Source organism: Drosophila elegans, unplaced genomic scaffold, assembly GCF_018152505.1.
Source record: "Drosophila elegans isolate 14027-0461.03 unplaced genomic scaffold, ASM1815250v1 contig_149, whole genome shotgun sequence".
Classification (NCBI taxonomy): Eukaryota; Metazoa; Arthropoda; class Insecta; order Diptera; family Drosophilidae; genus Drosophila; species Drosophila elegans.
The window spans coordinates 16346821-16360492 of NW_024545513.1; the positions used below are offsets into that span (position 1 = coordinate 16346821).

General features: G+C 44.0%; 1 protein-coding gene across 14 annotated transcripts in view; it reads right to left on the reverse strand.

Moving 5' to 3' along the window:
• Nucleotides 1-849: 849 nt before the first annotated feature.
• The window catches only part of LOC108137627 (amyloid-beta-like protein), a 53726-nt gene continuing 40903 nt past the window's right edge, over nt 850-13672 (reverse strand). For 2 of the 14 annotated variants that reach the window (XM_017259401.2, XM_041710667.1), the window contains 8 exons: nt 7930-8068; nt 7518-7739; nt 6380-7050; nt 6161-6313; nt 4310-4459; nt 2933-3639; nt 2445-2853; nt 850-1861 (listed from right to left, as the gene is read on the reverse strand). In XM_017259401.2, the coding sequence (XP_017114890.1) occupies nt 1754-1861; nt 2445-2853; nt 2933-3639; nt 4310-4459; nt 6161-6313; nt 6380-7050; nt 7518-7739; nt 7930-8068 (2559 nt within the window). In that variant the 3' untranslated portion in view covers nt 850-1753. The remainder of the gene's footprint in view (nt 1862-2444; nt 2854-2932; nt 3640-4309; nt 4460-6160; nt 6314-6379; nt 7051-7517; nt 7740-7929; nt 8069-13672) is intronic. The other 12 variants (XM_017259413.2, XM_017259414.2, XM_017259412.2 and 9 more) reach the window with 12 other exon arrangements.

The window sequence follows — 13672 nt, forward strand, 5'->3', positions numbered from 1 at the left end:
CGGATTCGCCCGTCTCCGACCTCCCCGGATTTTTGCGATTTCGATTCCGTCTCTATTTGGGGCCCTGCTTATCAGATTTCGTTGGCATTTGGCTCTAAGGAAATTATGCAAACAGTTGCGAAGGTTTTAAAAATGAAATGCAACGACTTCTCAAGGGCTTTTTTCCCTGTGTGTGTGAGTGTGTGTGTGTGTGTGTGTGTGTGTGTGTGTGTTTTGGGGGTGTGAGTGTTTTGTGCTGGCCTTTGAGTGAAACATGTAACGTAAAAAAAGAGAAAAAACATTTTCTTTTATGCCACCGACTTACACACAAAATATGCAGAAAAAGTTCTAAAAGTTTTTCGCTTTTCGTTTTCATTTTGTTTTTTTTCTTTTTTTGGTTTCTGTCTGCAATTAGCTTAGCGTTTTGCATTGTTTCTGTTACGTAGCTGATTCATATATTAATTTGATAGCCTGCCAAGCATCGTAATTCTTCCCCTTATCTAGCTGACCTTTGACCTTTTGGGTTGTGTGGCTCGTGTATAGATACATAAATACATTTATGGACATTTCTTCTTGCTTTGCTTTAAATATATTGTATATATATATTTATATATATATATATATTTATATATGTGTATATATAATTTGTTGGGTTTTTTTTGCATTTGCATTTGCCTTTTGCGTTTCGTCTGGTGTTTGAAGAGTGTGTGTGTGTATGTGGGTGTAAAGTGTGGTTAAGAGAGAAAGTGTTATACATATACATAAGCGCATATGCACGTTCGTATAGAGATTAGTACGCGTAGGTAGCTCTAAGGTTCACATGTGTCTCAGTGTGTGAGTGTATCTGTGTTTCTGTGTCCTGCTTTCTTCTTCTAGCTCTTAGCGCGGCTCTAATTAATGGCGTAAGTTTTTGTTCGGTAAGAATTGCGATCGGCTTGCAAGCATTTCAACGCCAAGAAACGCTCAAAAGTATGCTACGAAGCAGCCATGAATGCGTATGTGTGTGTGTGTGTGTGTGAGTGAGTGTGTATCTGTGACTGTTCCTGTAATTATGAGTGAGTCGGTGTGAGAATGTGTGTGTGTGTGTGTGTGTGTGTTGACAATTTATTTACTAGGAATATTTTTTGTTTTGCGTTTGCTTTTCTTCTGCTCTCTTTTCTTTCCTCTCCTCCGCCTGCTCCTCCTTTCTTTTTCGATTGTATGTGTGTGTTTGTGTGTGATTCTTGCAATTTCGCTTTAACTTTTTTCTTTTATTCCGAGTTGCCATTGCACGAAATTACGCTTGCCTCTTTGGCTATTAGTTCTCTCTCTTTTATTTTTGGCGATTAAGAAGAATCACAAAGTTTTGCAATCTGATTATGTGTGCGTGGGAAAGGGACAGAGTTGTTGATTGGGACAGAGAGAGAAAGAGGGAGAGAGAGAGAGAGAGAGCTAGAAAGGATGTTTACTGCATTTTGTTAAACATTCAAATACTTAAATTTAATTGCTTGCTTTATATTCTTGCCTTCTGCTTGCTTGCTTTAATTTAATATATAGATATATTACCATTCATTGAATTTATCTTTCTTCTTCTACCCCTCGAATCTCCTTATTGGAACTGCGCTCCTCTTGACGAAAAAAAAATCATTTCTCTTCCCATCTGCTTTAAATATTATGCTTAAGTTTTTCCATTTTGAAATTGTGGTTGCTGCTGCTTTTGCTGTTGATGTGTGCCTCTCGCTCGCTCGCGTTCTCGCTCTTGCTCTAGCCAGCCGCGCCCCTGTTGCCGTCCCGCTTACTCTTTCACTTCGAAATATTTGTAGGTAGGATTCTCGTACCCATTGATCTGCATGTTGGGCACGATCTTCTCCTCCTGCACGATGGGATGGTGTGTGGTCACATTCTGTTTTGGAATATCAATAAATTTATTAAATTATTAATGAATTAAATGTTTTGCAGAAGAACAATGTCACATAGGTTTGATAAAGGAGGCAGAGATATTTAAAATGTACGAATTTAGAAAGCTTTTGTAAAACTTTATAAAAATATACTAGTTTTTGACGAATTTAAGTTAGTCAATCTGTTGTCTACACGTTGTTAACAAGACTTAAGAAAAACAATTAACCTAATCAGTCTTTGAGATAAAAACAAAATCTGTTATACACATAAGTATGAGGAAATAAGTTACAGAAGCAACTAAATAAATTTTCTATTCTTTTGGAGACTGTTATATCACTTTTTTGCACCCTTAATCTCTAGGTGCTTAAGACAGCATGAACTTTGCCAGTTAAGAAGATCAGTAGTAACAAAATATACACAAAATATATATTTTGTATTGAATTGTCTCTTTTCCTGTGTGGCATCACTAAGAAACACTATAAAACTGTTATACAAAAAGATTCTCATAGACAACATTGACCCTGTTTTTTTTTTAAATGCACTGTGCTACGGTGATCTCTGCCCTCCGCACCTTGACCACAACCCACCTGATCGACCTCGATGAAGCCCTGGGCGTGAGGCGAACGCGATGTCCGCCACTTGGCCACGGCCACGCCCACAAAGACGGCCGCCATGAGGGCGATGCCGGCGAAGGAGAGCGTGAAGTAGACGTTGCGGCCCTCCTTGGCCGCGTGCGCATGCTGCGCAAACTCGCGGCGCAGCGAGAAGCTCTGCAACGATAGGGGAGAGAAAGATAGGGGATAGGCTTTAGGCAAATGCGGTACGAGTTGGCGCCGCAGCTCAAATACCGATTCGCGGTGGCCCAGGTCGTGGGTCATGAAGTGCTGCACCTGCGGCTCGGCCTCCTGGTGAGCGACGGCAGCGGCCACATCCTCCACCGCCCGCTGGACGGCATCGTCATCGACCGTGGGCAGCGCGGTCTGCACCTTAGTGCTGCTACAATACAGTATGGAGTAGACGCGATGTTAGCCAAGGATTAATAGCAATTGGTACTCCAGGATATACCCTTACTGACCTTACTGTTGCCTCGGCGTATTCAGTATCCGACAGCTCCTTCTCGCTCTTGGTTGTTTCCAAGTTGGGATTTGCCGCTGTGACCAAACCACTGTCGAGACCCAGCTCCTTGCTGCTCAGACTCTTCTCCTGCTGCTGCTGCTGCTGCTGCTGCTGCTGCTGCGCTTGCGATTGCGATTGGGATGACGGCTGGGGCGACTGGGATTGCTGCTCGGCCGCCTGCGACTTGAGCATGTCGTCCACCTTCTTGGCCTCCATTCGCAGTTTCTCCTCGCGCAGTTTCTCCCGCTCGGCGGCCCGCTGCTCCTTGCGCTGCTTCTCGGCCAGGCGCAGGCGCTCCTTTTCGGCCACCTTGCGTTCGATCTCGACGCGATACTTGTCCAGGATGCCGGCCTCCGCCTCCTCGCTCATGCCCAGCGATGAGCCGGGAATGTCGTCCTTGCTGCGCAGTGCCAGTATATAGTCGTTCATCAGCTGGGCAATCTTGGCCGACAGCTCCGGATAGCGTTTCAGCATGGTCATCGACTGGTTGACGGCACGATCGATGTCGATCAGTCGCTCCAGAGTGCGTGGTCGCTCCGAAGCAGCTGCCTCCAGACCACCGGGTCCTCCGGAGTTCAACAGGTGCCGATAGTGGGCCAGGGCGTGAGCCCGATCCTTGTGCAGGGCGCGCAGCAACTTCTGCAAGCACTTCTCAACGTGGTGGGCCTAGACGAGATTAAGGGCATTGAAGTGGGGTTCTTTTTGATTTATTTATTAACAGAAAAAAATGGAAATCCCATTACGGAGCCTCTTTTTTTTACCGACATTAAGCCAAAAAGTCATAACCATTTGTTTACAAGTAAGACACTTACTTATATTTTTATACCCTTGCCAAAGGCTATTAAAATTGCAATTAAAAGTGAACAATGTAAAGTAAGAATATAATAGATAAGCACCACTAAAAGAATTGATCAAGCCATGTCCGGCTGTTCGTCCGCTCATACTTAATCTGACTCTAGTAATCCAGTCTACAATTTAAACAATTGTGTAAACATAATTCTGTATATTGGTCAACATTTTTTAAAAGGAATTGGTTTTAATTTCTTTCAGCAAACATTCAATAAATTTCTTTAAAAATAAGGGTTACATGAGCTCTTAATAGTCCAACAAATAATTGGCGCCCCCTGTTGAAGTTACGTTTGAAGTGAACATGAACAATGATCAAAATGAAATACACCCCAGCAAGTTCTCGATTGAACGTTAATATACTTTCTATCTTTGCTATTAATTAATGCTAAACTCTTTTGGGAACCTAATGAATCCTTTAAATATCGACCCCACCTTGTGTCTGGACTTATCCCTCTGAGGATACCTTCCGTCAGAGGCGACTACTCACGTTCGGGGGCTGCTCGGTGAGGGCCTGGGTGTAGCAGGTCATGGCCTCCCGCTTCCGCTGGTTGATGTGGGCCAGAACTCGCTGCTGGTGCATGGCGGCCAGCTGGTGCTTCTCGGCGTTGCCTTCTTCCTCGAGTGCCTGAACAGAAGTCTAAAATTACATTCCCATATAAAGACGTATTGCACACCAAGAGAGAAAGATTATCAGCATGGGAAATTTGCGTCGATCGATAACAATATGCAGTTCTCGATCGGTCTATCGGTATTTTGATTAATCTGTAATCGTTTAAATTTTCCAAAAAAAATTTCCTCGACTCGTACGTATCTTGTGAAATGTTTGTGTTTTAAAATGTTGTTTTTGGGTTGGGGAAATTTCGCATGGTTGGTCCTGAATTTTGGAATTAAGTGGTTGGTTTCTCGCTAGATTTTCTTTTTTTTTCTTTAGTGTAGTGCTGCTACAGAGTTTGTGCTGCCATGGGGGAGCGAGATGGAGCGGGAACGAGCGAGAGAGAGAGAGAGAGAGACAGAGTGCGAGCCACTGATGCGGTGCAAAAATGTTTGGATTGGAATGATCCTGTCCAGGGATCGAATTGGGTCGGATTTATGGTATATGGTATATATACATGGATGCAGTTCATTCCCGGCAGTAGCGATGCTTGCGAAAGCGCAGCGGTTACGTAAGCAGCAAGTATTGGTCTATAATGCGAGCAATACACATCGATAAGGACCGAATTGAGGATATCCAAGGTTTGGCTTTTGGTCGTGTTCGTTTTTGATCGGAGATGGGGATCAGTTGGTATCGAAATAAAACAGACGTCGAAACTAAGAATTGGTTAAGGTTTACGTGTAGGTAGGGTATAGGCGAATTAAAGTTAGTTTATATGCCAATCAGTTCAACTACAAAGCACTTTCAATGTTAGTTAGTAATATGGATAATTGGATCTATTGTTTCGTTGCTGTAGCGGTATTTCGTTAACTGGTTAGATTACGAGCAGCATTATCGTTATTGTTACTGGTATTGTTATTGTTATTGCTGTTGTGATTACAATCTGATGCCTCTTTCGCTCCCATTTGCCATACATATGGATACACAAATAAACATAAATCTGCCCAACGATGCCCAGAGTGATGGGTTATGTTAAGACCCATAGATGGGTATTACGAAGCACACCTCTGGACTCCGAAGTGCAGCAAACAAAAAGCAGGCGATACAATGAGCACAACTTAATGCCGGACAAATACGACTCAATGAGCTACGATTACGGTTAGAGTAGGAAACAATTACGATTACGATATACAGGGTGCATGATAAGGGGTATTTAAAATGGAAACAAAAACCAACTTCATAAAATGATAAACGCTTATGATGTGGTCTATTTAGGCACTACATGATGGTATGAATACTTGTTATGAGGCCCATAACTCGGGTAACTTTAGTTGGCAAGGGTTATTTATTGGTGGTAAATTAAAACGATCGTTAATATAACCAGATTTAAGCACTTATCTACCGCCTTTGAGTAATCACTCTTGCATAGTTATAACTAATTAATTCGATGGTTGCCAATCACATTTGATCGATCCCTTGCCAAGTGAAGCCCCCGATATAGACGCAGACATACACACACATTCAGATGCAGAGATATAGCGCTTAAATAGTTCAAAGAGTCTAATAGGATGGGTGGCAGGCAGTCGGATGGAGACAGAGATAGGGGGGTGGTGGAGGGTTGGGTGCGAGACAGAGACAGGGTGACAGAGAGATGCGAAGAGTGAGTGAGTGAGAGAGAGAGAGAGAGAGAGAGAGGGGGGTGTTGAAATGGGGAGAGATGAGTGCGTCACACGGAGGATGACTGACCTGGAAGCGAGCCGTCATCCGCTGCTTAAAGGATTGGGCTGCCTTGGGGTCCGCTAGCCTCATATCCTGGTACTTCTCCTCCAGATCGGACCAGTCCTTCATCACACGCGTGACCTTCTCGCGGTGCGATTCCTCAAGGCGCTGTTGGGCTTCCTTTGTTTAGAATACGTTTTGTGTTGCATCGATAAATAAACCTGCGCCCTCAACGTAAACACTTACTTTCTGACTTACTTTGTAGCTCTGGTGCTCGTAGTGCGGGTCAAAGTGGGTGAAGTAGGGATCCGAAGTTGGCTGAGCGGTGGATGGTGGTGGTACTCCGGCTACAACTCCGGCACTAGCTGCAGCTCCAGCTCCCAAGTTACCAGCATTGGCAGCTGCTGCTGCGGCAACGGAAAGCTGAGGGGTGCTGGTGACCATGTCCGACTTAAGGGGCATCTTTTCGGAGGCGGGAGCTAGCGGAACGCTGGACGGCGACGCGGAGGCAGAGCCACCCTTGACGGCCACCACCTTGGATCCTCCGCTCTGATCCCAGGAGGCCTCACCCTCCGTCTCGCCCTCGGAACCTGCACCGTCCTCCTCGTAGTTGTCACCCTCCTCGCCGCTATCGTATTCCGCATTTATGTCGTCCAAGGAGCCGCTATTGGTATCCCCCGATGATCCGGCGTTGGGACTTCCGCCTGCCGCAGCTGCCTCATCCGCCACCATCTCGTCCTCCTCATCATCGCCCATCAGATCATCCTCGTCGTCCAGCTCGTCATCATTGGCATCCTTCGAGTAGTTCGAGTCATTGCTATCGTCCTCGTCGTTGACGACCAGTTCGTCATTGGCACTAGCTATCTGGGCTGGTGGCATCACCGGCAAGTCGGTCTTCTTCACGTGGATTTCATCGGCTGAGAGAGAAAAAGGTCCTTCATTTTCAAATATTTACACAAAGGCCAAACAAAAAATTGGCTAATTGGCATAGAAAACCCAAGGCTTAACTGTGGAATGAAAAGCCAAATGAAGGCAAACACAACAATAATATCCCTAAACAAATAAATCTCTAACTGATTCGCTTAATGTCTAATGACAGAGTGGGTAATGGCACATTTGTTTGTTCTGCGCATTTGATTTGCGTTTTGAATAATTAATGGCATAACCACAGGGTTAAAGTGACTAATGGCTTTGCATCGACTATTTAAAAAGGATTGCAAAAAATATAAAAAATATATATGTCCGTTGGATTTGCAAAATATCATATTTCTGTCACAAGTCTCAAAAGACTGGAGTGTGACACGCCCGACGACAAACAACAAACGGCAAACGACAAACGGCAATGGGAATGGTGCATAGATATATATTGCTGGTCAGTACTCACTCTTGAAGTGCTTGGGACAGCAGACGAACTCCACGCCGGAGAAAAGCGAGATGCCGCAGGGCAGGAGCATGGCAAAGGAGCGCATCTGCATTCCGCGCTCCTGGCAAGCAGCCGCTCCGGTTTGGTTCCACCTCACAAATGGCCAGCAGCGGGAGGCGTTGTGGATGTGGTCGAACAGGCAGCCCTCCGGCACCAACAGGGCGTCCGATTGGAATGGTCCTTCTGAAGCCAAACGTCGTCGAGTGGTCGCGATGGAGTGGAGTGGAGTGGAGTCGAATTGGAGTCGAATTTTAAAGTTTGGTGTTGAAGGCAACGGATGATGGAGCAGAGGAGCACAGGAGCGTAGGAGAACGGATCAGTTTGTTGGTCCCTTTGGACTAGACACTAACTACACTATTTGATGATAACTCACCGAGACAACGGAATGGCTTGATCCAGCGGTGGGAGCCCTTGCACTTGGCCGCATTTAGAGCACCCTGACGACACCAGCCGCCGATCTTCTGGTAGTGGGATGACTCCACAATATTGGTTATGTCTCGATTGGGATAGGCCTGAAAAAAGATGAGACAAATGTTGCAACAACAACGGTTAATTGGGCTGTTTAGCTCGGAAGATGAAATTGTTTATATTAATCCACTTTGTAATGCTTTGATTCAGTATGACAGTTTAAATGACAGTCAAAATGCTAATTAATTATGGATCAGATAACAACATTAATTCTCCTATTTAATTCAATTAAAGAAGGGGATGCAGTGAATTTATTAGTATTCATCAACCATGGTTCATTAGTATAACAGGTTATAGAACAGTCAAAATAATAAATATTTTTAATGGAAAATTCATCAGTTGTTACAACAAATCCCGCATGTAATTAAGTACTAATTTGCAAAACAGGTGTTCAGACGAGCTTTCAACAATTATGTGTATTAGGTTTCGTGTAGTTTTTAGTTACCTATATTAGAGCCCCCAAAACACCTAGCTAAGCGCTACAGTTCTTTAGTATTGCGACCTAAAAAGTATTCCCCCCCCCACATATACTGATTAAAGTTGAATGCAACTAGTTATTTATCAGTTTACCACTAAACCAAGAGGCTTATGTAACAGTTTTATTTAGTGGTAGAGATATTAAATTCCGGCTGTGCTGTTCAATTCATTATTAATCAAGTTCTCATTGGGGGCGATTCTGGGGAATTTCATTTATCTGAAAGGATTTTCCCCAGCTCGTGGCCACTCCCTTCCTCGTACCGATCCTCCTCTCACATCCTGCCAACCGATACCCTTTTGAGCCGAGGCCTTGTTTGCCAGGCCATTTGATGTGTTTATTTGCCTCTTTTTGCAGTCGCTCTCACTGGTTGTTCTTGTTGCCTTTGGCTTCCGACAATGGGCAGTGAAACTTTAATTGCCTGCCCGGCTTGATTGACTGACTAAATGACTGACTAACTGAATGGCCTAATAAAATATCCCACATGCCGGTGTCTGTGTGTGTGTCTGTGGGTGTGGGTGTGGATGGGTGCACATGTGTATGGGAACGTGTACTCGTATGTGTGTGCACTACATTTGTTTCAAACAATTATGTGCCGAGTGGCATACACACACATATATATATATATACTCCTCTGAATCCCCATCTTCATCCTCGCCATCGTCATCCTGGCACACACACACAACAGCTCATGAAAATGAGGCCTTTTTAAATGTTGTTTGAGTGCTTGGTTGCAAATGGTTCCCTCCCACCGACTGAAAAAGAGGGGTATAGTGAATGGAGACAGGGAGGGGTAGAGTGGCAAGAGAAAGAGAGGGAGGAAGAAGGCCTGGCAAGAAATGAGTGCAAACGGCACGTAGGCATCGCTCGCAGGCGGTCAGACAGCACCCACACATGCACACAGTATCCAGCCCCCCTTTTTTGGGGCCACACTGCGTATGGCTGTCGGCAACCAGGCTAAATAAAACATTAAAAGCACAAAATAATGATGCTGATGCATGTCAAGACAAACTGAAAACCGAAACCCCAAAGGCCCCTTTTTCCCCTTTCTCCCCTTTTTCCTCTTTCTCCCCTTTGCACCCCCCCCTTGATTCTCCTTCTCCCTTTCCAATTGGAATGGACTGGACTGGACTAGTCCGAACTTTACTGAACTGAACTGAACGGAACGGAACTGAACTGCCGGACTTCCCGAACAAACAGAAAATAAACCAAGTCTTGGGCATAAGGCCTTGTGCTGTGGTCATTCCATATGCTGCCAGTGTATAGGCCCATAATGGCACAGTGGACGACGATCTTTGGACTGCATTGACAGTATAACACGTACATAACACATACATACAATACATACATACATACATATAACGGGCGATAGTTGACTTGTGTCCACACTTGCCTCTCGACCAAATTGAAATGTGCCAAAGCAGACAATTAAAAAGTTCAAGATCATGAAATCAGAATGCCTTTTAATTAAGAACTTGCCAAAAGTGCCAAGAGTTTCACAAGAAACCGACTGAACGATGGATATTCAGGAAAAAGATACAATTAGGCTTTAAGTTAATTATAAATATATTTTAACAAAGGGGTCATAACAACTGAATATAAGAGTTTGTCTGACCATTTATATATACATACATTACTATATTGCTATGTTCCATGAACAATTAATGAGAAACTACCTGAAATCGGAAATATACGATTTGGTCTGGCAGTTAATCATTCGTCGGAGTGGTAACCAAAGTAGGATGTGCAATTCCCAGGAATGTTTAGCGGCTGTAAGGTAACCGCAAGGGTCAACCGAATCGCACCTCTTGTGCCCCTGGTGATCCACTGTGCCGCCCAGGTTATGTTTTCGCTTCGGGAGTTGCGTGCGTGCCAGCGACTCGATACAAACCGCACAGTGCACAGTCATGGCAGCACCAAGGACTCACTGCCCCGAACATTCCAGCACTTTAAAAATAAAGAAACGCACCACATTATTGGAGGGGCGTGTGGGTGCAGAGGTGGAAAGGTGGGAAGAGACCTCCGACGATTTCATGTCATTCACACGGCCCAGTGCCTGACCAGAGCGGTCGATGGCGTATATAAACGTGCCTCGGGCCCATGGATACACACACCCAACCATCCAAACCATCCAAACCACCCAACCATCAATCCACTCAAAAGCCAGTAGGCAGTATACAGTAGCCAGTAGGCAGCAGTCGGTAGGCAGTCGGCTGTGGAAAGTGAGACTCACTTTCGTAGGACTCATGCCACCCATTCGTCGTCGTCGTCGTCGTCGTCGTCGTCCTGGCTGAAATGTGTTCGTTATACTTGGCTTAATCAAAACATATTCAGCCGAGCGTGAGGCTGTTTAAGTGGCTCGCTTGAGAGAGTTTGCCGCAAATAAGCGCGGCGCAAGTTATTGTAACAGCATTTGATTCTTTTGTTTCGTTTCGGCCTAGCCGCCCCCACCACCACACCGCCACACACACCCACACACACACACACCCACACACATAGAAGCAGGCAAATTTAATTGTACAAAATTAGCAGAGAGCAAAAAATCCATGCATCGCTGGCTGCATCGCTGGGTGAATGTGTATTTTTTGTTGGGCGAATGTGCGCTAATGACAGACAAACAATTAAACTTGACATTTCACCATTGTTCCGTTTCGTTTCAATTTCACACACACACGCACACACACACACACATACATATGCACGATACACTATACAATATATGGGATTACAGGACACAACGCCATTGTTGCTGTCCACACGCTTCACAAGTATCCTTGAGCAATGCAATTAGACGGGTCTCAATACGCGGACATTAATGGCAGCGCAAATGTCGTTTGCCAAGGCCACATTGTTGTCGCTATCGTCGTCGTCCTTCAGATTTATTCCCCGCCTTGTTGGATATACATATTTTTATTTTTTTTTTTACGCAAAAGCTTAGTCCCCTTTTTTGCGTAGCACAAATTATTGCATACCTTCAGGCGAACTACTAAGTAAAATTGTTATGCAATGAATTTCAAAAGGTATGTCTAATTAGGTTAAGCCATCTCTGCTCATCCACCATTTCGTTCATATAAGTATTATATGAGTGAGAGAAACAAACGTTAATCACATTTTGTCCAAGTCAAAAACGTGGTAACAATACTCATTTACCATAATAATTGTATAAATGTTGATTTAAAGAACTGTACGTTTAACCGTTTGTGTATCTGACCGAAAGAAGTCCAAAATGCAATTTAACCAAAGTTATAGTTAGAAACTCAAGCATAACAACAATTCTTATTGACATAGTTATTCAAATACACTAGTCTACAAAAACATTAAATATCCATTTTTGTTGGCCCTAAACGGTTTTAATTTAAATCTGCTTTACGGCGTTTCTGCATCCTATTCGAGCGCATTAAAAATTATTACATACCTCTAGGCTACAAAATTATAGCTTACAAACTGTCACCCACTGAATTGTTCGGCAAAAGTTCGTCGCTTACTCAAATTACAATTCGTATAAATTGTATTTTAATTGGCTTATTGAACAAATTGTTGGCCGCTAATAGGCTGTGAAAAAAGTTGGTCGCTCTGTTAATTGTCATACAAATGGTTATGTGGCAGTCCTTCAAAGTTAAATGTTGTTAGCCAATTGCTTATACGGATTTGTCTGCTCTTGATTTATGGACTTTGACTTTAGCGAAAATCCTGTGGCCCAGAGACATTTGGTTTATTTATGGCAAATCCAATTCGAACAACTTGCAAAATGGCATACACTGTATGCCTTTGTTCAGGTGCTTGATCTTTTGTTTCTTTCGAATCCTTTTTTTTTTCCTGTTGGCAAGTTGTTTTTTGATCGTCCTCAAGGTAAGGCGTACGTCCAAGAAAAACAAATCCAGTTAAAAGGAGAAAGCCGGAGTGGCAAGTGAGTGTTTGACAGCGTCTAACATCCCCATATATAACATCTGTATCCGGAGAATGGAGACTGGTTGAAGATGGGCGAGTGGGTGTGGGCGTGGGAGTGGGCGTGGACGTGGCCAGGTCCCCGGTGTGCCCTGTCTGTCAATGCATGCAAAATGCAAACAATTGAGTTGCCAGCGGGGTGGGTACACACCTGGCAGTGGAGCGCGTTATTGAAAATGATTTTTTAATGTGCCACCGACATGGTGTTTCGTTTCTTCAACCAACTCCTTTTGTTTTTTTATTAGTATTTTTTTTTTTTTTTTTTTTTTTTGGCCCCGTTGGCAAATCCCTCTTCTTGGTTCCGACGGTGCGTGCCGTGGCAAATCATTTTGTGGCAACTTGCTATTTGCATTTATTCGCATCCTTATTTTGTTTGCCTTGTTTTTCATTTCAGTCTTGCCACGCCTTGGCATTTCCCGATCCTCATAGCGAATGAGTATTTTTTGTATAGGTAACTTGAAGCCTGGTCACGCGGCGTATACATACTATGTTTTTTTTTTTTTTTTTTTCTTTTCACTTAACGTGTATGTTTATTTTTAGTTAACTTCAAAAACAGCCATTCAATGACGAAACCCCCAACACTCGGCCTTCGCCCCAACATGTTGACATTGAAATTGTAAAAATAATTTCCCATACGCCCCGTTGGACCGCAGAGAAACTGAAACTGAAGGAGAAGGAGAAGCAGAAAACGCAACAGCAACAGCAACAGCAACATCAACAACAACAGTAAGAGAAGCACAAACACTAACGGGGGCATTAGGGCCAAAAAGGCCAAACGCTGTGTTATTGTTGCCTCGACTAGTCCTGCGGCTTTTCCGTTTTTTTTTCCTGGCTCTTGGCTTTGTTTTGGCCCCGCTTTTTCCTCAAACTTTTGTGTCATCGTGTCCTTTCAGTCAAATGGCCAGAAAGCAAACACAATTCAAGGTGCCATCCGAGTGTGCAAGGAGTGTATATATGGTATATGGTAAATGGTGGGTGTATTACAAAGTGTATTTGTGTGTGTGTGTGTGTGTATGTGTGGGTTGGTGTGGCTTTGCGTGTCCGCCATGTGTGTTTAAAGTCCGAACCCGACAATGGCTGACCTACCCCGAGGCTTCTGTTTCTGATTCTGTTTCTGATTCTGCTTCTGATTCCCATTGCCACTGTTTCGGTTTTATTGGGGCCAGGCCATTCCCATTATGGGATAAGCTGATACGCACTGTACGGTAATGCCGTGTAATTACGACTG